This window comes from Melospiza georgiana, chromosome 8 (assembly GCF_028018845.1).
Source record: "Melospiza georgiana isolate bMelGeo1 chromosome 8, bMelGeo1.pri, whole genome shotgun sequence".
Classification (NCBI taxonomy): Eukaryota; Metazoa; Chordata; class Aves; order Passeriformes; family Passerellidae; genus Melospiza; species Melospiza georgiana.
This window is the reverse complement of record NC_080437.1, coordinates 33,993,712-34,017,361: the sequence shown is the minus strand read 5'-3', so window position 1 is coordinate 34,017,361 and position 23,650 is coordinate 33,993,712. Positions and strand designations below refer to the sequence as shown.

The following is a 23,650-nucleotide window of genomic DNA, read 5'->3' as shown; positions in this document are numbered from 1 at the left end:
GAAGGTGGTGAGGGAAGGGGGGACGGGATCAGCCGGTCCGAACGCCGGAGCCCTCAGTCCGAGGGCCGGGATGCCAGTGTGAGGGAGGGGGGAAGGAGGTGAGGGAAGGGGGAACGAAGCCTTCGCTCAGAGGGCCGGGGGGCCGGTATGAAGGATAGGGGAAGGCGGCGAGGGAAGGGGGAACGAAGCCTTCGCTCAGAGGGCCGGGGCGCCGGTGCGAGGGCCGGGGGCACCGCCCCTGAGGACCGGGGATGGGCGGGGCGCTGGATCGCGCGCGCCCGCCAATGGGGAGCCCCCGCGCCAAGGGGAGGTGCCGCAGCGCGGGGGCGGTGGCCGCCAATCAGCTCCGATAGCCAATCGACGAGCGCGATTTCAGTGACGTCAGGCGGGCGGGGCGGGGCGAGGAGCGGTGACAGTGGCCCGCGGCCGCATCCGCCTCTTATTCACGGGCCCCGGCACCGGCAGCACCTCCGGCACCGGCAGCAGCTCCGGCACCTCCAGCAGCACCAGGTACGGCCCGTCCGGCCCTCGGGGGCCATCTCTGCCTCTCTCCGGGCCACCGTGCCCCGGTTCTGTCCCGCCGCAGCCGGCCCGTCGGCAAGGCCCCGGGAGCGCTGTCACTGCGCGGGGAGCGGGGGAGGTGACAGTGCCTGAGCCAGCCCCGCTCCGCGATGCCACATCCCTGCCTCTGCACTGTCTGTGACCGTGGCCTTCGGAGAGGTGGCCAGCGGGATCTGGTATTTCACCGCTGGGTTTATTGCTTTTCCTTTTTTTTTTTTTTTTTTTTTTTTTTTTTTTTTTTTTTTTTTTAACTCGGTTTGCTGGAGAAAAGAAGGCTCAGAGGGGACTTTATCGTTTCTATAAGTCCCTGAAAAGGGACTGTAGCCAGGCAGGGATCGGGCTCTTCTCCCAGGTGACAATGGCAGGATGAGAGGAAATGGGCTCAAGCTGTGCCAGAGGAGGTTCAGGTTGGACATCAGGAGGAATTTATTCATAGAAAGGGTGATTTGACATTGGCAGGGGCTGCCCAGGGAGGTTCGGAGTGCCCGTCCCTGGAGGTGTCCAAGGAATGGCTGGATGTGGCACTCAGGGCTGGGACAAGGTGGGCATCGGGCACAGGGTGGACTCGGTGATCTCAGAGGTCTTTTCCAGCCTCAGTGACTCTGCAGTTCTTGTCTGCCAGCCCAGGTGCTGAGCTGTTCCTGCTGTGGTGCTGGTCTGCACAGGCAGCTTGGCATGTCCACACTGATGTCCCCCTGCTTGTCCCCTAGAGGGTTCACCCCTTTGACTCAGCTGGTAGAGGCTGCAGCATGGCACCAATTCCTCTCTGCTCTATCAACCTGAACCTGAGTGTTTTCATGTGCTTGACAGCATCCCCCAGTTACCTTGGGGTGTTTTTCAGTGTCAGGTTCATACAACCATTCAATTTACCTGTGCAGTCTGCAGGATCCTGTCTGGATAATCTTGCTCAATAGCTGAGCAAAGCTGTTGGAGTGTTTTACAGCTGTGTTTTGAGTGGTTTTCTGTTCTGATGCAAGACCTTTTCTAGTTGGTGTAATTCTGGTTTCTGATTCCTGCACTGCCTGCTCCACTGCATGATCATATTTCTCACACTTGGTAATTAATTTTATTTTATTTCATTTTGTTTGCTTGGGTTTTTCTCCTTATTATGCCCCTCCTCTTTCCTGAAATTTCTGTTCACCTTGTCCTGCTGATCCTCAACCCCAAATTTTCCCTCTCCTTTTAACTCCAGATGAATCTGTAATTCTCAGCTTCACTCAGCTCTTCTCCATGTAATCTTCCCCACTTGGCTAAAGTGCTGTGGCCTCCCTAGCACAGTGTGCAGGGCAGTTCCCTTCATGGAGGAAAAAGCCCTTCAAAAAAAAATCTGATGAATATTTTCCAATATGCAAGAAGTAAAGCAAGAACCTCAAACTGAGGATCTTTGATCCTTCATGCAGAGAGGTACCTCTGATACAGGGCAGATAAGAGTTTAACTTCTTTGTACCTTTCATTTCAGGAATGTCTGGAAAATCTCCAAAATCTGGAAGCTTGTGATAGGATTAGCTGCTCTGCCATGGAGCTGTGCCAGGGGCCAGGATGTCACAGACCAATTACATTTTAGGGGTTCAGCAGGTTGAAATTTTGAGTCATCAAATTTTTTTCTTGCACAGAGAAGTATTTGTCTTTTTTGTTTGTGAAATCCTTGAATAATAATCTTGAAAAGTATTAACACAAAGGGCTAATCTTTAACAGCTGGAGACATGCCCAGAGTTGTGCAGGATTCTCCTCTTGCTGGAATGGAGAATGCTGACTCTTCCTCAACACTTGGATTTTGGGAGATGGAGAAAAGTCTTTTGGCTTTGGTTAGAAGTGAGGAGCAGAAATGTAATACCTGCTGAAAGAAATGCCTCTCTGTTCAAGGCAGCACATTCAGGGGGTGGCTTTTTTCCAAAATAAATTAGGGATAAATCCATCACTTACTACTTCTGTCTTCTGCAAGCAGCCCGAAATAACAGCACCTTTGAGTAAGCAATCCTTGCATCCTGCTGTTGGTATTTAGGGGAGGTTTTGCTGCTGTTAGGGGGTGCAGCAGTGTCCAGGCTGCTCAGCTCTTCACTCTGCTGTGTCACAGGGGGGCTGCATTTGATGAGCAGAGCACTTGTTGTGATCTGTGATCCTGCTCTGGGGTTAAACCTTTTGCCAGTTTGTCAGTGGGATGTTCTGTGAGACCAGAATCCTGAGCTTTGGGGACTCTTGGCTCTCTGCTGTTCCCTGCTGTGGGAAGAGCTTCCTCAAACAGCTTTTCAAGTGCCAGCTCACATCCTCTTCTCTGGAAGTATCTTTATAGTGACTGAGGAGCAGGCACAGAGAAGAAATCAAAGTGCATTCTCCTCTCATGAAATCCTACCCACAGAGTTACCCCTAAATGGTGAAAATACAAGGTTATGTATTCAGGGGAAATTGCTGGGAAAATACAGAGTGCTCTAATGATCATTAATATCTGACATGTTATTACTTTACATCTATTTTCTGATCATAGAATCCCAGAATGGTTTGGGTTGGAAGGGACCTTAAAGCTCATTCAGTGCCATGGGCAGGGACACCTTCCACTGTCCCCATCCAACCTGGCCTTGGACACTTCCAGGGATAGCCAATATCATGGAAGTTTGTGACATGATTTGTCTGATGAAAATCTAGTAGAAATTGGGCATTTCAATAGAACAAGAAATTTGATGAACTTACCTTTCTTCCTGTAGTTAGTATTAGTAAATCAGAATTTAAGGGGAAGTGAAAAAGGAACACTTACAGGAAAAATGATGTAACTACTTCACAGACTTGCTGAGTCACACAGTTTAGTTTCTGTTTCTGTAAGTGTAGAGAACAGAAAAAATGACTTGTTTGATGTTAATCCCATCTTAATTTATACTTCATATAAACTTTCTTGGCTGAATTGCAAAATAGTTGAGGAACCTGTAATCCTGGCAGTAAAACCACTTCAATCATTCCGACATTTCTTCTGAAGACTTCTTAGTGCTAATTATTAACTCTTTTATTTTTTCCCCTCCAGACCTCTGTCAGAATTCCTGAAGCCCATCATGCTTTCCAAGCTCACCCGCTGCCAGCCCCTCGCTGTTCTCTGCCGGGGTTTTCATTCCTCCCTGAGCTCTGCTACCTCAGTGGCTCCCAAGAAAACCCTCCAGAGGCCTCTCTCCTCAGATTTAATCTTTGAACGTGAGGCCAAATATGGTGCTCACAACTATCACCCACTGCCTGTTGCTCTGGAAAGAGGAAAAGGTATTTTATTTAGGTTTTTCCTGGAGGTTGAAGGTGTTGTGGGTCTGTGGAGGTGAATGAGAAGATGGCAGAATGATTTTGACCAGAGTGATTTTGACCTGACTGATTTCTGAGAATCTTTGTTGGGTTCTTTTTGGGTGGAACTGAAATCATTGATGAAATAAAATCATCAGATTGTTGATTAGAGAGCTGCATTATTATGCATAAGGGCACCTGAAAAAATTGTGCTGTCTCTAAAATGTTTTAAAGGGTTGATAATTTCCAGAATAACCCAGCAAGTAATTTTTAATGACACTTAATTTCTTCTGTTACCTTGTGAGGAGAGGTTTAATGTTAAAGTGAGCAGGAAAAGGTGCATTGGAATCCTATCTAAGTCCTTGTGGGCTGTTCATATATTATCACTTAATTTAAATTTGCTCTTTAATTATGTATGAGGAGCCTTTTTTGGTCTTGTGTCGTCTTTTATTTTGTGTGCTGACCACAGGTTTGTTTTCCCAGGTGTTTACGTGTGGGATGTTGAAGGCAGGAAGTATTTTGATTTTCTGAGTGCTTACAGTGCAGTCAACCAAGGCCACTGTCACCCAAAGATTGTGGATGCTCTGAAATCCCAGTCTGAAAAACTGACCCTGACATCCAGAGCATTCTACAACGATGTCCTTGGGGAATACGAGGAGATGGTCACCAAAATGTTCAATTACAACAAAGTTCTTCCAATGAACACAGGTAAAGAAATACTTTGTTTCCATTTTAGTTCTTGTCTCTGAGATTCACTGGTTGTGTAACATTTTGTGCTGCACTGATGGCTTGTTTCATGTGCAAGAGTGATAATGGTGCTGCTTTTTGTTTTAGGAGTGGAAGCTGGAGAAACTGCCTGCAAACTGGCTCGGAAATGGGCCTACACTGTGAAAGGAATTCCAAAATACAAAGCTAAAATCATTTTTGCAGGTATGTTCAGTGTGTGTTACGAGTTGAGGACATGAGGATCTGGACACTGGGTTACTGGGAGGCAGCCTGAAGTCACAGGGAAAGAAAGAACATCCAGTCCTTCATGCTCTTTTAATCACTTAAAGTGCAGTACTTTTTATTCCTGAGTTGTTGTTCCTGCATAACTCTTTTGTGGGTTAACTCCTCAGCTTGGTGCCACACCTCTCACAGATTGCTCAATAGGGTTAAACTGTCCTCTTGGCTTCACCCACCAGGGCTTTTGTCCTGTATTTTCCAGGTCTTCCAGAAACTGGCATTATCAGAGTTATTTTCAAATTTCCAGACTACTAACAAAACTTAAGGAAATTATTGTGTAAATTTGTCAGGTCTTAGAGTATAATTTTCTTTTGGTTTTTGATGTAGCAACAGGGTGTATTTATGCCATCAATACAAAATGCTAACCATTAGGAAGGGGATCCTAATATCTTGTTAGATAACTCTTAAAATGTGGAAAGTGTGATGTCCTTTAAAGTGTTCTGGCTCTTGGTCAGTTTTGTAACAATTTGCCCTTTTCTTTTTTTCCAGCTGGCAACTTCTGGGGCAGGACAATGTCTGCCATCTCCAGTTCTACTGACCCATCCAGCTATGATGGCTTTGGGCCCTTCATGCCAGGATTTGAACTGATCCCATACAATGATCTGCCAGCTCTTGAGGTATTTGACAATTTTTGGTTCTTTTATATGGAATCATTTTACAATTTACATTTACAGTTTATACTTTGAAACAGACATTAAGATATCTGTAAGTAGATGTGTATATATATAAGGAATGTGTTTGTTGTAACTGTGGATAGGAAATGTGGGTAAATTCTGCTTTGGGTTTGATTTTCAGTTAGGCTTTAGGATTTGAAAGAAAAACTCCATGATCTGTTTAATTTCCCAGCCACCTGGTCTAGTGGAAATGTCCCTGCCCATGGCAAGAAGTGGGATGGGATGAGCTTTAAGGTCCCTTCCCACCCAAACCATCCTGTGATTCTATCACTAGAATTCACTGCAGTTGCAAATATTCATTTCCAGTTTTACATCCTTAAAACCATGCCAGGCTGCTGTTCCACAAGCTCCTGAAATGCCAGTGATTCTCAGTATTTCCCTGTGTTTTCTGAGGTTAATCCTGTCAAGCACCTGGGGAGGGGTGACCTTGATTAGGGACAATTTCTGTGAGTAAAAACCTCTGTACCTGTTGGGGCTGCTCCATACAAGTGGGTAGGCTTTGGAGATTGAGGGATTATGGGACAGAGCAGCTTTTCTCCTTGGACTTGGCTTAGGGGCCACAAAGGTCTCTCAGTGGTCACAGCTGCAGTGTGGAAAGGCTTGTTCAGCTCTGAACCTGCAGCAGGCTGCCCATGGTGAGAGGCCTGCAAGTATTTAATGCCTTCATTAGAGCTGGACTCACTCTGCTCATGGGGCAAAGCTGAGAGAAGCTGTACTGAATTCATGCTGGGAATCATTAGATCTCTTGTGCCTCGTGGACTTCTAAACCTTTTTGAACTTGATAGTGCAGAATGTACCTGTGGACTTTGCTTTAAGGTAAAATTGTCTGGAGGGGCTCAATTCTTTTTGTTTAAGGGAAGAGTTGAGCAATTGTTTGTATTGTATGGGGCAATATGAAACTGAGGGTGTTTCTGAGGTGATTTATGAACTGATCTGATAAACTGCTTTGCAGTTTAAAGCTGGGTTTGCAGTTTGCAAGGTTTGTACTTCCCAGGCCAGCACAGCAGCTGATTTCACACTGCCAACAGTGACACAGCATTGGAACTGAAGTGGCACTCAGAGAGAGCTGCCTGACAGCAATGCTGTTTTCATCCTTTCAGGAAGAACACCAGGGCTAGAATCAGGTTCTGTTACATGTATTTTCTGTATTTGAGCTGAGTAAAAGCTTTTTCTTTTTTTCTCCTCTCCCTGTGCCCAATGTTGCAGCGTGCCCTTCAAGACCCCAACGTGGCAGCTTTCATGGTGGAGCCAATTCAAGGGGAAGCAGGTGTGATTGTTCCTGACAAAGGCTATCTCACAGGAGTGAGGGACCTCTGCACAAAGCACAATGTGAGAGAAAATTCACTGTGGCATTAAACATTCAACACTTAACACTACACACTGTGTTTACTGGTGTAACTTGTCAGGTCACCCTTCTATGCAAGGTGTACAACTTTATATGCAATTTAATAATTCCCTCTTCTTTCAGTGGAACAATGCAGGTATACCTCTTGTGTTTCCTGGTAATATCTCACTAAAAAGTACTTCTTAGCAGTGCACATTATTCACTATTTCTTACTATTGTCACTGATTTAAGTTTCTAGTTAATATTCTTCAACAGGATTTATTTTAGATTCACTTAACTTCTAATTTCTTTTCCACAATATAAGTTTCCAATTAACATGGCTATCCAAGACCTTGGTTGCTGATGTGCATAACTGCTACCAAGAATCAGTTACAATAATGGGTCACTGAATGAAACACTGAGAAAAATGGTTATCAGTGATCTCTGATTTAAAAATCAGTGGTCTCTCTTTCCAGTAGAATTCAGATTCCTAATTTGTAAGTGCTAGTCATAATTATTTTCATATTTTCAAAGAAAGACATTGACATATTATTAATAAAGTTGTCTTCATTATTGCTGTGATACCTCAAAAAATTGTATTAGGATTGGGTTAGGAATGACAGTGAAAGTAATTCCCTGTTCTGTTTGAATTTTTCTTCTCTTTACAGGTTCTGTTTATTGCTGATGAAGTACAGACTGGTTTAGCCAGAACAGGGAAAATGCTGGCTGTTGACCATGAAAATGTGAGACCTGATATAATTCTTCTTGGAAAGGCCCTTTCTGGTGGCTTATACCCTGTGAGTACTAAAGAAATACCAATAATTTAAAGTAACATAAAATTAACCAAACATTTGTTGAATAATCTTTTTTTTTCTTAGTCATCAACACTGAAAATCTGCCAGTTGGAAGAACAAATCTGATGTTTGTTGTACTTGGAAATTGTTGTTTGCAAGACTAACTATGATTTATGACCAGACAGTCCAGCTTGAGAGAGACAAAATAAAATAATGGAATACCAAATATACTACCTTTATAGCTGAACAACTGGCATTATTTCATTTGTCTGGCATGCCTGCATGGCTGATTTTATCCTCTTGGAGTGACTTAAACTCCTGCTGATTAGGCTGGAAATTACAATGCCTTGAACTATGTTGGCCAACTGACAGGATTTCCGAGTTGTTAAACCAAGTATTGAAGCTTAAACTCTTGAAATAATATTCAGTTTGGAGAAATTCCCCTCACTGGGATTGAAAGTTATGTTACCACTATAGCTAAGTGCATTTAAGGGATTAATTATGGGATTGTCAGATCTGCTGGGAAAGTAAATGAAATTTATCACCATAGGCTGAAAACTTTCTGAGCTCTGAGGGAAGGTTTGCTTTAGATATATTAAAGTTTCCTGTTGTAAGTATGTGAGTTTGCTGTCCTTCCCATTTTAGGTGTCAGCAGTGCTGTGTGATGATGAAGTCATGCTGACCATTAAACCTGGTGAACACGGATCCACATATGGAGGAAATCCATTGGCCTGCCGTGTGGCAATGGCAGCACTGGAGGTTTGTGTGGGGGGCTAGAGGTCTGGAATCCAAATTAAAAAGGCTCTCATGATCTTTGCTTAAATAAATGGTATTATTTTTCATGCTATCAGTAGAAATCTAGCTTTAAATAAGTATGGAAAATTGGTAGTGGTTATCTGTAGATCATAATACAAATTCTAAATTTTTTATTGGAAATGCGGCCCACTTCCTGTGTTCTTATGATCTTAATGTCTTAAATGTCAAAATAAAATTCATCTAGAGGAAGTTTTAAAGCAATTATGTAAATTTAACCAAATACCTTCATTAATTTCATGAAGACATTTTGAAATTGGCTTATTTTACTACATCAGGAGAAGCTGTTGCTCTGTGAGCTCGAGAACAGGTATGGATCTCAAATGGAAACTACAATGTCCCATCCAGAAGGTGCAATTCAATTATTTTGTAATTGCTTAATTGACTACATTGATGCAGGTCACACAGAAAACCTCATCACTACCCAGGACTCAGACTTGGAGAGATTCAGAGCCTTCAGAGGTTTGCTGTTTACTTGCAAATAACAGCAAACAAAGAGCAGTTTATTTAGAATAAAATTTCAAGGACATTACTGTTTCTTGTAGACACGAATGAGTAAAGGCTCAATACCAACCTGCTGGGACTTGCAGCCTGTGCAGGGACACTGTGGCTGCAACAGCTTCTGTGAATCAGCAGGTTCAGTGTCATTACCCATCCTGCCCCATGGTAAACAAAACAAATGCACTGCCCTTCAGCTGACTGTAGATCTGACTTCTCTTTAGGTAATTGAAGAAGAAAATCTGGCAAAAAATGCAGAAATAATGGGTAATCTGCTAAGAAGTGAGCTCATGAAGACTCCATCTAATATTGTGACTGCTGTAAGAGGAAAAGGGCTCTTGAATGCAATCGTAATTCGGGAAACCAAAGGTGAGGAAATAAAACCAACTGCACAAACACAGCATGGGGAAGTATTTTTCAACTTAAATTGTAGGTAGGGGATGGCATGTAGACAGGATGTTTGTGTTCAGAACATGGCTACAGTACTGTATTACCACTGAAAATTGATTTAAGTTACTGTGTGCTGTTAAAAATAGGGGTTTTAATTAAGAAAGCTTAAATTGTAGCTGAGGCATGGCATGGAGACATGATGTTTGTGTTCAGAACATGGCTATAGTACTGTACTACCACTGAAAATTAATTTAAATTACTCTGTGCTGTTAAAAATAGGGTTTTTAATTAAGAACAGTTGTTTTTAAATTAATTGAACTCTTATGATTTGATAATGTTCAAACCTGATGGTGAATCTGCCTCCCAACAAATGACTTTATCTCTCCTCTTTGGGAAAAAACTGTCTACAGCTAGAACACCAGTTCCTGCCAGATTATGGGAGCATGGGCTGGGATTAGTTGTTTTCAGAAGAGTTAAAAGAATACAATGAATACAGGAGGGTACAAAGAAGGAAAAACTTAATGATGGAGAAGAAATTATATCAGAATAATATTGAATTATAGCAGAAATCTGAATATCAAGGTACTTGATGAAAGGATACAGTGCTGCAGGAAGTGGTGTCATTTTCCACAACGATGCGCTGAAACCCAGGTTACATAAACATAACCTTATCTCAAGTCCTGTCCACGTGTCCCCTTACCTCCTCCTCACATGCTTCCCCTTTTAAAATTTATTTTGAAGTCTGAGTGCCAGACAAGCAGTGAGCTGTGAAGGAGCAGAACTGCGTGTGCTGAGGCAAAGGACAGCTCTGGAGCAGTGTCGCTGTGCAGATTCCAGAGAGTGACCTCTCCTTTGTGATCACCCCTCTGCCCGCTGGCACACAGCACCAGGTGCTGCAGGTGTGGCACCTCCTCTGCTGTGCTGGGAACGTCCTCAATGTCCCCAATGTCGTGCTGATGTTCTCCCTCCCTCCCGTTGCAGATTACGACGCCTGGAAGGTGTGTCTGCGGCTCCGCGACAACGGGCTGCTGGCCAAGCCCACGCACGGCGACATCATCCGCCTGGCCCCGCCCCTCGTCATCAAGGAGGACGAGATCCGAGAGTCCATCGAAATCATCCACAAAACCATCCTGTCCTTCTGAAAACATGGCCCTTACAGCCTGGCTGCTGACTGGCCCAGCGGGGTGTGTTCACATGTGTGTGATGAAGGCCTGCTCTTGAAGCAAGCATCTCTCATTCCTTTTATCTAAGAGGACCTGACTATTAAAACATAGCTGTATCTTTAAATTATAATGGCTCTGTAGAAAATACAGAATGGTTTTAAAGAATTTCCAGTCTTGAAACACTTGGAAATAAAGTTCTGTATGTACTGAACAACTAAGTTGGAATATTTGAGGGAGATACCTATAGAAATCTGCTTAATTGTTGTAAGTCTTGCCCGAAGTTTCAAGTGTGATATATATATATATATATATATTTTAGGTTGCCTTGCACTCTCATATCACTCTCCAAAACATGGCATTTGGCAATTTTTGCCTCTCAGCAATATGTCTGTAAGATGGAAGCACTTATCATTGTGGGTGAATTTCTGTTTTTCACGTGCAGCTTGAAAAAAAATTCTAATGCTGAAGGTTTGACAAACTGGGTGTTATGCTGGTGGACTTGAGAAGCATCGAGCTGTGTTCTGTGTGTACAATATTTTGATTGTATGACAAGAGATGCTGTTTTTAAGCCTGGCCTCAGTGTTTGGCTTTGCAGTCTTGTAAAATAAATCTGAACATTTAGATCTGTTTTTACTGTTACAAAACTTTCTATCATCTGGATGTTTATATTAAAGCACATTTTGCATTAAAAAAAATACGTTGACGTGCAATGAAAATACTCTGAGTCTTCAAACAGACAAAACCTCATAGAAACTTGGAATTTTAAATTTTTCTTAGTTGGTTTTAGCTGAACTAAACCCCAATTAATCACACAGTGCAAAATGTTCCCTTTGCTGAGCATAGGGGTTAAATACAGTCACATGCTTTGGGATTTGGAAGGCTCCATAGTTCATGGCAGTGACCCAGTGGGGTGACAGAACATTCTCCCTTCCTTGCCTTGGGTGATGTGGCAGCTGTGGGTGAAGTAACATGTTAGGAATAAGATAAAAAAATGCAAGGAGGTGTTGGTGAGGAAGTTTGATGTTTTTGAACACTGGGCTTATGGGCAAGGAGGGAAATACCTGGGAGAGCCCATGGGGTAAACAGCACTTGCTGGAGACCTTTCAGAGCCCCAACAGGTAAACTTCTGAAATGCCTGGCAGCACAAATGTTGACTTTTTTAGAGTCACAAGGCTGGCAAGGATGAAGGATATGCTCAGATTTGTTCCTGCCCCAGCTCAGGCACTCTTTGCCTAATTGCCAGAAGGGGCTGCAGGGTGGAAGGTTCCAGTCTGTGTTTTGGTGCTTCCCTGTCCTCACTCTCAGCAATATTCCTGCCATGAGTGTGTCATGCTGACATTGTGCCCCTCAGGCCACAGAGCATTGTATTTTCCTTCTGTGCAACAGCCATCCACGTACTAAAGTTTGTGGTTGTTCTTGTTTCAGTTCTTGTCCCTTTTGTAGTTAAAATTCTTTTGTTTTTTCCTTAAGAGGTGCCATTTTGCAGAGCACTTGCTGTTCTGCAATTCCCTGCTCCCCCAGTCCCTCACTAAAGCTGGGAAGAGCCAGTCAAGTTCACATGCTTTGGGTGCTGTCCTGTAGTTCATGCCCACCATTGTGGAGGATTTTTTTTTGTTTAAACTGTTTTGAGGAACAGCTTTGAAGCTCTTCCCCCTTGTTTTTTTTATTTGTGTAATAAACAAGAATTGCATATAAAGCTCTGTGACATGCTTTACTAATTTGTATTCTCTAAGAATATTTCTCTGTCTGCTGATGATCAATTTGAGCTCAGATTTTACCCAACACGCTTTCTGGTTGCAGTTTTAATAGGCCGAGACTTTTCAGAACTTGAGAATTTTTTCTTTTTCTCCAGCACACCATTGTTGAATCTCTGAGCTCTTAATTTGTCTTTTAGTTGCTTCATGAGTCCAATTATTTTGCAAGCTTATGAGAATTCCTAAGACAAGTCATCCTAAATTGCCCTTATTTAATGATGGGGTAATTGAGTTTTCTCTTTTAACCTGAGAGCTCTTTGGCTCTCTTAAGTAATCAAGGTCCAGGGTGTGTGTCTGGAACCAGAGCTAGAGCAGACAGAGGTTTTGATGGTTTGGTTTATTACAGTTCAATGCCAGAACAAGTACAAAATTACATGTATTATTTCAGAAGTGAAGACATACAGGACATTTCTTCCAAGGAACTAAGCCTGTCACCAGCTAACCTCCCCTTCACAAACAATAAAAACCCTGTTGGCAGAAGTTTGTGAGTTAGGAGGTGGAGCTGGATGGTCAAAGGGAATGTCAAAGCTCCTTTTTCTGTGCAAAGTGATAAAATGATAGGCTATGAGAAAGCTTTTGGAATGATGTGTCTGCTTTGGGGGTTTGCTGTATCATGGAAAGTGGTTTTTGTGCCTTCTGGCAATCCTAAACTTGGCCAGCTCTCAGTGACACCGCCTGAACCTCTCAAACTCAAATTCTGCTGCTTGTATAACTAATGTGCTTGTAAAACCTGCCTGTGCTTTTGTTGTCTGGGATCTTAATTAGCCTTAGAAAATTTCTTCAGGGCTTTTATTCCCAAAAAAATGTAGACAACTAAAGTGCCTTTACCCGCTGAGTGCCAGAAATCAGTGCTCTGGGGTTTGAACTTGTTCCACTGATTGCTCAAGTGGAGGTAGCTCAGCCAAAGGCTGGTGTTGAGCAAATTTTAACTTGAAGGAGGTGAAACTGAAAATAATTTACAAATTAGTGTAATATACACGCTGGAATGTGCAGAGAAAATGTATGTTTCATGAAATGAGTTTGGTTTTTGCATTGTAAGGTAGTAGAAAATTGAGAAGTGCAATCTCAGAGAATTCCCTTTCTGAACCTTCCTAGTGTATTTTTTTAAGTTTGCATTAGGTAGAGACGCAAGTGTGCAAATGGCATTGCTTTTTTTCTGCTGTAATTTAAATTTATTTTTAAAATGGCACTTGAAAGAACTCTGTATTGCCTATCCAGAGGGCTTAGTTTTCTTTAGCAAGAGCTGTACAGCAATAAAACTTTTTAAAGGCACAAATATGTATCTGCAAAATGTTGCTATAAGAATTTGGCTGAAAAGGCCTAATCTGTCTCCATCACATATTTTTGTGAAATAGCTTGTGATGTTTCTCTAAATCAGGTATATGAAATGCTTTTCTAAATGAATAGTGACCCTGCCTTCAGTGCTGGGCAAACACACGAGGTAATCCAAGCACCCCAGAGCCAAACCAGCATTCCTGAGGCACCCAGGGCAGCCCTTGGCTTCACTGGGAGCTTTGTTTGTGGAAATAATGCTCAATTGTGCTGGCACCTGTGCCCTTTGGCAAGGGAAAAGCGTGTGGGTTTTGGCATAAAATCGTTAAATATATATATTGGCATAAAAAGAAAAAATTACACTGTGGGTAAATGTAAACCAAGATTTAAGGGGACTATGTGAAACACTGAGAGGCAAGTGCCACACACTGAACAGGGGAGAGGGAAAACATACAATGCAGGGTTTCCTTTTCTTCCTCCTTCCTGTTGGCAATCTTACGAATCATGCTTATGACATTGTCCTTGACCTGGGCTCTTTTCAGCTACAAACCCCATGAATTTGTGTCATCAGGCAGTATTTACTAAAGTTAAGTAATCTATTTTGGTAATTTTTAATAGGACCCAAGAGCCTGGTGGTCATGACTGGGTAAAGAGCCTCACATCTTGAACCTGTTAGAATTTTCCATGATGAAACAATCTGTTTTGTCTTCTAACAACAATGTTGGGAGGATGAGCTAAGTAGAAAAGCAGGCCTTAGTTATTCCTTTGTTCTTTTTAATTTTTTGTTTTGTTTTGTTTTGTCTGCAGCTGCTTCTTCATCTTTTCCACCCTTCCAGCAGCAGGTGGAGCCAGAAGCTTTGCTTTAAACTAAGAGTTTACTGCTGGGTGGAGAGTTTTTGGAATTTGGGAACTCCTGGGGGCTTGCTTTTGTGCTTTATCAACACCAAGGTGTGACACAAGCTTCGGTCTGGGCTCTGGGTGCTCTCTCAGTGCATAACTTGTGCTGTGTGCTGATCTTGAGTGAAGGGGATTGTTAGAAGAGTTCCTGTACCTCCAGTGTGGCAAATTCCGACTGATAGGGATGTGGGGACAGCTGAGAGAGGAAAAAAGAGGCTTTCCTTCTCACATCACTGAAGTCGAGAAATGAGAAGGTGGAGATTTGAGACAAAATTTTAAGTAGACCTTAAAACTTGTGAACTGCTTTCCCTAGACCCCCCTGTCATGTTTCCATCCTTAACTAGTTGGAGTTGCTGTATTTTTGCAGTGAAAAGAGGTGTTTTGCTGAACATTCTCTCAGCAGGAAAAGCGAGGGAAAAAACATTACTGGATTAAAATCCCCTTGTAATACCCCGGGGGAAAGCTCATGAAGCTTCTGTGTTGAGGATCACTTGTAAGGGGTCCTGAGGCTCACCAAATGCTTGAAAGTGCTAAGATTTCATAGAATCATTAAGGTTGTAAAAGACCTCTAAGGTCATCAAGTCCAACCTTTCAGCTTTGCCTGTCAAACAGACGGAGTTACAGCAGTCAGATTGCTCATGGCTCAAGGAAGACCAGCTGACTTAGGCCACAGTTTGGAATGCTTCTTTGTTTTTAATTTCCAGTTGAAGTTGTTGAGCTTTGGATTTCATCCTTGAGGCAGCCCAGTGTGGTGAATGTACTGTGCTGCATGTAAGAGGTGATCATCAGGAATCCTCTTCAGCTGTTGTTGCCCTCAAAGCTTTCTGTCCCTCTGCTCGGGCTTGCTTGGAGAAATCCAAGCAGAGATGGTGCTGTCTGGAAAATCCCCAGGCTGTTATCGGCTCTAGTCCAAAAAAATACGGGTGGAAAGCAACTCCTACTCGTTCCTGTATAAAATCCCAATAATCTGCTATGATTTAGGCTGCAGAGAAAGCCCCTCCAGAGTAGTGACCCTTGGCTCAATGTGCAATCCAAACAAAGGCCTGGACCTTGGATGAACTCCCAGACCTTCTCCGGGTCTGACACATGGGAGACCTAATCCTCAAATTAATACAGTCATTTGGAAGAGCTGTGAAATGAGAAAAGGGAGTAATTACCCTCTAAACACTGAGTTCCCTGTCTGCCATAGGCATTTCCAGCAGGAATACCAGGCTGCCCTGTCTCAGATTAACTGTGCTAGAGCCTAGTTTTGTGGAAGGAATAATTGGCTCAAATTGGCTGTCCTGGGAGGAATGACAGTGGTGTACATTCCATCTGGCTCTTGTTGGCAAGATGGCCAATGCCTGGTCAGTGAAGTATTTGGCAGTTAGGGCTGTGCTGAAGGACTTGGACTCACATGGATGTGGTGGGAGTTTAAAAATAATTTTCCTTCAGAAGTCATCCTAAGACCATTGAAAGAGAAGATCCCCAAGAGTGCTTCCCTACATGCACTGGTATTGGGACAAGAGCATCTATTTTCCAGTATTCCTTAGTAGTTTTGAATCTTTTATCCTTAAAAATCAGAAATCATTAAATACGAATTACTTGGTCTTTTGAAAGCATTTCTAAATAATGTGTTAGCAGGACAAAAAAGTTAATTCCTACCTTGATGGAGGCAGGAAAGCTGAAGAAATCACAAAGCCCATGAAAGCTTCAGTGATTATCCTGTGCTCCACACCTTCTGCCACCAGTGCTGTGGCAGCTCCTGCCTTCTCTGAGGATAAAAACTCCTCTTTTTGAATGATGAGGGTAAGGTGAGTCCCAAAGGGACAAGCCAGCTTTGTCATCACAGGTGTCAGCAGCAGCAACCATAGAGACTCAGGGGAAAAAAATCCACACTTTTACATGTATTTCAGTATGTTTAATACACAAACTTTGGTCAGGACTTAGATTTAGCAGAACATTTCGAGTTGTATTGCGTTATAGATGTGTAACTGTACATTTTGTGTGTGGGAAGCCTTGTTGGAGCAGGTGGTTTGAGAAGTATCCTTTATTTGGGGTAATATTGTTTGCAGGGATAGAAAGCTATTGTGATTCAAATTCATTTTATTAAAGCCTTGTTAAGTTTGTTCTGCTGTACCCCCATGTTCTCCCTGAGGCGGCTTACTCCTGGGTTTTACCTCCCTCACAGCTGTCCCTCATGCCATTCCCCACCCCTTGTTCCAGCTCTTCCCCTGCCTGTCAAGGCAACCCAGCCCCTTTTGTTCCAGAACCTTCCCTGCCACTCTCACCTTGGGCCAATCCCTGACTGCAACCCCCCTTTGGAATTCCCCTCTTCCTGGAGGCCCCATTGGCCCATGTGAGCCATCCTCCCCACCCTCCTACCCCAATAGGCCCCAGACGCTTGATGGAATCCCCTCACTCCTCCCCTGAGGGTTCCCTATTGGTTTGCTGTTTGTATCCACCCCTGACTTGTAGCTGTATAAAACCTGTTGGACAAGGGAGTTGGGGGTTGAGGTTTCATTTTGTTCTTGTCAGTTGGAGTGAGCCCATTTGTGTGGAGCTCCGAAGATGGAGATCTTCCGCTTTCATTCTCTGTCTGGTCGGTGTTGTGGGTGGTGTCTGGCACTGTAGAGCAAGTGTCTCTAAAGGTTGTCCTTCTGTAAATCCCATACCAAGGTAGTTCACCACTGCTGGCACAGCCCTGGAGTTCTAAGAGCCAGCCCAGGCTCTGGTGGGATGCATTAGGAAGCTACTGGAGGGGCACTTGTTCCCACTAAGTTTTCAGATAAAAAACCTGTAGACATGAGTCTCAGCTGCTCAGTTTGGCCTGAGAAGAGGGGCAGTGTAAACCGTCAATGCTCAGTTTCACAGAGCCATTTTCATTTTTTCAGCTGCTCCGGGAAGGGAGTGGGGAGCCAGTCCCATGTCACTCCTGGGGAGCTGCTGCTTGAGGAGCTGCAGTGATTTGTAGACAGTCACCCAGCTCCATGCAGGACAGATGCCACTGCTCTGTTGCTGAGCCCAGCACTTTCTCCTTTTGCAGAACAAGGATATTCCACCTGCATTCTTTTTGCCACCACATTTGATAAACTAGAAGTTCTTGAGACACCAATGTGCGGTGTTATTATATTTCTACAATCCCATCTCTTCTCAGTGTTTTTTTTAGGGCTGTAGATGTTCACAGCACAGACTCCTTCAGCACATTGCTCCTTAGCCAGGGCTCCTTCAAGACTCCCCCTGACTGGCCAATCCACCCTCTTTTATCCCAGTTATCTTCACCAGCCACAGTTGCAGCCCATCAAGAACAACTAGAAGTTAACAGGGCAAGGCATGTATATAGATATTCAAGAACAATGCAGATACTTTATTAGGGCTCAAAGGCCACCTATACTCTAAGTGTGCTGTGGAGAGGTTTGACAGCTGGCTTGCAAGCAAAGCAGAGTTAATAGAAAAAGTAGTAATTGGTGATTTCTGAGTGTATCTATAGCAAGGAAGAAGGCAAGGCTGTCATCATGGAAACAGGTTAGAAACGATACATGAAAATTTACGTAAGCTAGGCTACGTGCCTAAGTAGATGCGTATACATGCCTTAATAAATTTCTGTAAAGCTTTCACCAATTATATTGACACTAATTGTTTTGCACCAATGAAAATCATAAGTTATTGTGGTATAGTTAATGATTTAAGGTTAGGGTGTGTGAAGAGTATACAAGCTAGCTGGAGAACACAAAGAATAAAAAACTTATTTTTTCTTAAACTCTGATCACGTGTGTATGTCATCTCCAACCTAACACTAAGAGTGTCTCTTCCTTTAGAGGTGCCCTGTGCCTGGCATGACAGGACCCTGATTCCTCCTCTGGCCTCTAAGCAATGCTATCATGGGGTAGGCCCTGAGTAAGTGATGCCCCATGCACATAAAGGGTTGCAAACTTCTACATAGCAGAAGATTGTAAGGGAAAAATCAAAGAGGACAGGGGAAATGAGGGTGTTTGTGCCCCTGCACGAGGTTGGCTTCTTCCATAGGAGTCTCTGTGTGTATATGGACCAGAGTCACGTAACTGGGACATGTTGTGTTGTCTGGACTGCAGTAAATGCCAGGCAGGCAGTTGCTGTACAAACACAGCTATTGCCTTGCTGATAAAGTCTTTGATTTCTCCTTCTCATGTACAGGAATAGTTCCTTTAAATTAATAGTAAAGGCAGTGTGAGAAAGGGGCTGGCATTTGCATACAGTGCCGTCTCAGCTGAAGAGCTCAGGTTTGAGCTCCCAGCTCTGAAGTTTTGGAAAGCACAAAAATGAAAACAAGATTAAAACTAAGTGTGGTGGGTGTTTCTGTGTAGCCACTGGATTCAGAGCAGATCATACCTATATATCATCACACACATCAGGTCACAACAGAGTGGCCTTTCCAAGCACAGCTGCTGCTTGCTAGTGAGGGAGCTACTGAAGGAAAATAATTTTGGATGACCTTTCTCTTTGTGGCCCTGTGGAGATGAACTGGGGTTATGTAACAGGGCTGAGGATTGCTACCGCTATTTATGTCCACAGGTGTGAGGTACACTTTGTAGTGAGGCAGCCTGGATGCACTTCACCCTTGTCAGGGAGGGCCCCTTGTGCGTTCAGGCTCCTCATGGGGAGTGGGAGGCCCGGGAATGAATGCAGGATCCTCAGACCTGGATGGGGGTGGCTTTTTCTGAGCTGAAAGTCACCACTTTGTAATAAACACAACATGGGTGTGAGAAGGAATGATTTGGCTTGGTCCAGTTTCTCTGTTTATGCTGTTGTTCAGCAGACTGGTGGGTGGTCACATGCTACATCAATAGCAAGACAATTAAAAGAAAAGGGTTCATTGGGGAAGATGAAAAAGGAAAGCCTTATAAATATGATTGCCTGGCAAAAGATTTTGAGAATATAGAAACTATGAGCAAGATTGAAATGGAAGCAAGCTTTGAGGTACATTAGTTACTGAACAGCTAGAAAACAACAGTGTCGCTGTGCTGGCAGTGTGGGTGCAGGAGGTGTGAGGGAGCCCAGCCCCTGTGTGAGTTCTGTCCCTGTGTGTGGCACGTTGCTGGCAACCATGGATCCCGCCTTGTGCATTCACTTGAATGGAAAGGGCTTGGAGAGAAATGCAGGGGCTCCAAGGTGAGGGTGGGCAGCCCTTACCTGTAGGCCCCGAAGTACTGGGTGACGCATTGTCCGTCTGGGGCACAGGGCAGGTGGAAGGTGCGGTCGCAGCCCGTCTGGCAGCAGGTGATGGTGGCCCCCATCTTGCAGCAGATGAAGCAGGTCTGGAAAGGGCAGAGCAGCCCCATGAATGTCAGGACTGGAGATTTGTGGTCTTTTGCATCTCCAGACAGTGAGTGGGATGTGGGCAGAGCCAGCTGAGAGCCCCAGAGCCACATGCACCCGAGGCCCCTGCATGTGGCGGGCCTGGGGCTTCTTTGCTGGGGAGCAGGAGGAGCTGGCGAAGCCTCTCCTGGTGCAGAGCCGCCTGCTCCTCCTGCCAGGTCATCCCCACCTTGTTGGCTGCTTCCCTGATGATGCGCCTGGTGTCCCCAACGAGAAAGTGTCCAGTGTCCTCACGTGGGTAAAGCCCAGTGGCGAGGATCTGCAAGGCAGGGAAGGCCGGGAGCTTGTTAGGTCAGGGAGGCAGGGCCCTTGTGGGCTGAAAGCTGGAGGGAGCCCAAGAGAATTCACCTGGCAGTAGGTGTGGACACAGAGCTTGAACTTCATTCTCTTGTCCCCACAGATGTCGTTGTCCTGGGTGTGGTGGCACAGCATGCAGAGAGACAGAGCAAGTGCCCCGGGCATGAGCAGGTCTGTAGGGCTGGGCAAGTGTCCATGCAGGATCAGCCCCAGAGCCCTGCAGGGTCTGTGCTGTGGTGTCTGAAGGGCAGAGCAGGTCAGGGGTGGCTGCCCCAGCAAGTGCCCAGAGCTCAGCTCAGTGTGGGAGTTCCTGCCTGGGCCTGGCATGGTTCTTGGCTCCTCACAGAATTCATTGCAACACCTATGTTGAGGAGAGATCTTGGACCAGGAACTTGCCTGAGGCTACTCAGGCAGCAGGGTAAGTCAAATGCTTCTGCTGCCTCTCACACAGCTCACACACATCTCTGCACTCACACAGGATTAGTGCACAAGTGTCAAGAGGAGAAATGCCAGCAGGGCAGCACAAGAGACGCTCTGGCCACTCGGCATCAACCTCTTCTGGATACAAGAGGGCAAGGCCAGAAACTGTCCCCAAGGAAAAAGGTGTCGGCAGAAGCCTCCCTCCCCACAGCTCTCTGGTTCTGGGAGGGAGTGGAGTAGCGGTGATTGATGTTCATATGGTGGAATCCTCCCAGGGCGCCTCTGCCCCATCTTCCCTTTCCCCTCCTCGCACAGGAATGTGCTGCCAACCCTGGGGACGTAGATCCGTGTTCATTACACTGAGAGAAGCTTGAAGGAAGTTTGAAGAAAATGACTGGGAAATACATATGAATTCTCTTAGTGTATAAAAAACTTTATTTTTTGTGCATGTCTATTTATCTATGTATTTATGTATCTATAATCTATCGATCTGTCTATCTGTCTATTTATCTATGTAAATATCTATCTAACAATCTAGCTAGCCAGCTGGCTATATCTATTTATCTTATGTGTTTATGTTTTTTTGATGGGTAAGGGTGATGGGGGTGTGGACAGGCTGACATTTGGTGCTGCTGTGTATTTGTGGCCTGCTGTAGGGCTTTTTTGCCCGCCGTTGTTGCTGCCAGACGTGTCTCATGCGCATTGGCCCAGGCTGGGAGCGGTTGTCCATCGTGGATCCGTGGAAGATCCATGGAGGCCTGTATGGACGTTGTGGCCGTGGTGCTGGAGTGTTGGCAGCCAAAGTGCCCTCAGACAGCCCCGGCACTGGCTGTGTGGAAGTGCTGGGGCTGCTTTCATCAGCACTCTGGGCTGGCCCAGTGTCAATCCTGCGGCGTTTTGCGGGTGGGCCGTATGATACTACTGAGGCACTGTCTTTCTTCGGATAGCCACGTTTGAAGGCACACGGAGGGCAAGAGGAAGAGCTGGTGGTCTTGGCAGGACACTTGCCCTGGGAGAGCTGTGGTGCTGCCTGGCTGGGAGTGCTGGGTTTGCAGGTGTCAGCACTGTGGGCTGGCCCATCCTGGATCGTGCAGGGTTCTGCAGGAGGGCTGTGCGTTGCCCCTGACTGTATTTCTTCCTCAGTGTCGCCATGTTTTAAGGCCTGCTGAGGGCTTGTGGAGCAGCTGCTCTTGAGAAGCACCGTGTCCTGGGACAGAGTCAGCAGTTCTGTGCTCGAGGTTTTGGGGTCCACAAGGTCTGATTTGCCAGTGGAACCTGCAAAGAGGTGCAGGCAGAAGGAAGGTTGTAAGGACAGTCCCCAGGCTGCAGGCAGGAGAGGCCGCTGTGGTATCCAGTGGCCTCCTGGAGCCAAGCTGTGTGCCGAGGGCCCTGGTGCCAGGCCCATCGTGGTGCCTGTGTGTATTGCATAGTGCTGAATGCTTTGTTGCCTACCAGTGTTGGTGGCAGCACAGGTGCTGCACTCCCAGGAGCAGGTGCTGTTCCCCAAAGAGGAGCAGAGTCGGTGGATGCCCTCAGCAGCGCAGGAGCTGCAGAGCCGCAGTTGCCAGGGTCTGGAGGAGCAAGGAGGTGGTGAGGACAAAGTGTCAGAGCAGGGAGTGCCTGGCAGAGCCCTTGTGCGTAATTCTACATGCCTGTGCCTGTGGGGAGAGAGATCCCCCTCAGATGGCTGCATTGCTGTTTTGGCAGCTTACCCGTGTGCCTCGGTGTGCTCCCTGCCTCCTGGACAAAGGCACGTTGTGGCATCGCAGCGGCCATGCCTCTGATCTGAGGGTCCGACCTCTGGGTCACTCTGCCATGATGGGGGTCTGCCAGAGAAGGAAGGGAAAGAGTTGGGCCCACATCAGGCAGATGGCCGCAGTCAGTGCTCCTTTGCCTGTGCCATTTCCAGGGACTGGTTGGAGCTGAGGGCAAGAGGGACAGGCCAGAGGGTGGGCAGGCCTGGCAGGGCAGTCCCTAGGCGGGCACTGTGCTTGTGCCTGGTGCCTTGTGAGGTGGGAGGAGAAAAGGCAACCTCTTAGAGAGTCGGATCCCCATGGTGAGCATTTCCGTCATGAACGGCTCTTGTTTGAGGCAACGCGGGCATCGGAAGTCAATGCCAGCGTGCAGAGCCAGTCTCTGGATGCAGTGCCGGTGGAAGCGGGCGTCTTGGCAGGCGGGACACGCCATGGTTTTGTAGGAGATGTTGTCTTCCACCGTGTCCAGGCAGATGGTGCAGGTGTTGTCCTGGCTTGGACGTGGCCGCAGTGCCTGCTGTGGGCGGTGCTCCCAGCAGAAGGACCTGTGAGGAGGAGATGGGTGAGGGAAGGGTGAAGTGCAGAGCCCTTGGGCTGTGCTGGCAGTGTGGGTGCAGGAGGTGTGAGGGAGCTCCAACCCCTGTGTGGGTTCTGTCCCTGTGTGTGGCACGTTGCTGGCGACCATGGGTTCCCGCCTTATGCATTCACTTGAATGTAAAGGGCTTGGAGAGAAATGCAGGGGCTCCAAGGTGAGGGTGGGCAGCCCTTACCTGTAGGCCCCGAAGTACTGGGTGACACATTGTCCGTCTGGGGCACAGGGCAGGTGGAAGGTGCGGTCGCAGCCCGTCTGGCAGCAGGTGATGGTGGCCCCCATCTTGCAGCAGATGAAGCAGGTCTGGAAAGGGCACAGCAGCCTCATGAATGTCAGGAGTGGAGATTTGTGGTCTGTTTGCATCTCCAGAGAGTGAGTGGGATGTGGGCAGAGCCAGTTGAGAGCCCCAGAGCCACGTGCACCTGAGGCCCCTGCATGTGGCAGGCCTGGGGCTTCTTTGCTGGGGAGCAGGAGGAGCTGGCAAAGCCTCTCCTGGTGCAAAGCCGCCTGCTCCTCCTGCCAGGTCATCCCCACCTTGTTGGCTGCTTCCCTGATGATGCGCCTGGTGTCCCCAACAGGAAAGTGTCCAGTGTCCTTGCGTGGGTAAAGCCCAGTGGCGAGGATCTGCAAGGCAGGGAAGGCCGGGAGCTTGTTAGGCCAGGGAGGCAGGGCCCTTGTGGGCTGAAAGCTGGAGGGAGCCCCAAGAGAATTCACCTGGCAGTAGGTGTGGACACAGAGCTTGAACTTCATTCTCTTGTCCCCACAGATGTCGTTGTCCTGGGTGTGGTGGCACAGCATGCAGGCTGCAGAGACAGAGCAAGTGCCCCGGGCATGAGCAGGTCTGTGGGGCTGGGCA

At 46.1% G+C, this 23,650-nt stretch overlaps 2 protein-coding genes across 2 annotated transcripts; one reads left to right on the top strand and one right to left on the bottom strand.

Annotated features, from left to right (window-relative positions):
• Window positions 1–396: 396 nt before the first annotated feature.
• OAT (ornithine aminotransferase) lies at window positions 397–11,184 on the top strand. Its single transcript, XM_058029553.1, has 10 exons — window positions 397–510; window positions 3,572–3,798; window positions 4,297–4,521; window positions 4,648–4,743; window positions 5,308–5,435; window positions 6,699–6,821; window positions 7,485–7,613; window positions 8,256–8,369; window positions 9,146–9,290; window positions 10,293–11,184. Exons 2-10 carry the CDS (start codon window positions 3,600–3,602, stop codon window positions 10,451–10,453), a joined length of 1,320 nt encoding a protein of 439 aa, XP_057885536.1. The 5' UTR covers window positions 397–510; window positions 3,572–3,599; the 3' UTR covers window positions 10,454–11,184.
• A 10,403-nt stretch (window positions 11,185–21,587) lies between these two features.
• On the bottom strand, window positions 21,588–23,231 carry LOC131086622 (PHD finger protein 7-like). Its single transcript, XM_058029709.1, is given in 6 exon segments — window positions 21,588–21,824; window positions 21,827–22,019; window positions 22,161–22,274; window positions 22,481–22,747; window positions 22,973–23,201; window positions 23,204–23,231. Coding segments are annotated over 6 exon segments (1,068 nt in total).
• Window positions 23,232–23,650: the final 419 nt, after the last annotated feature.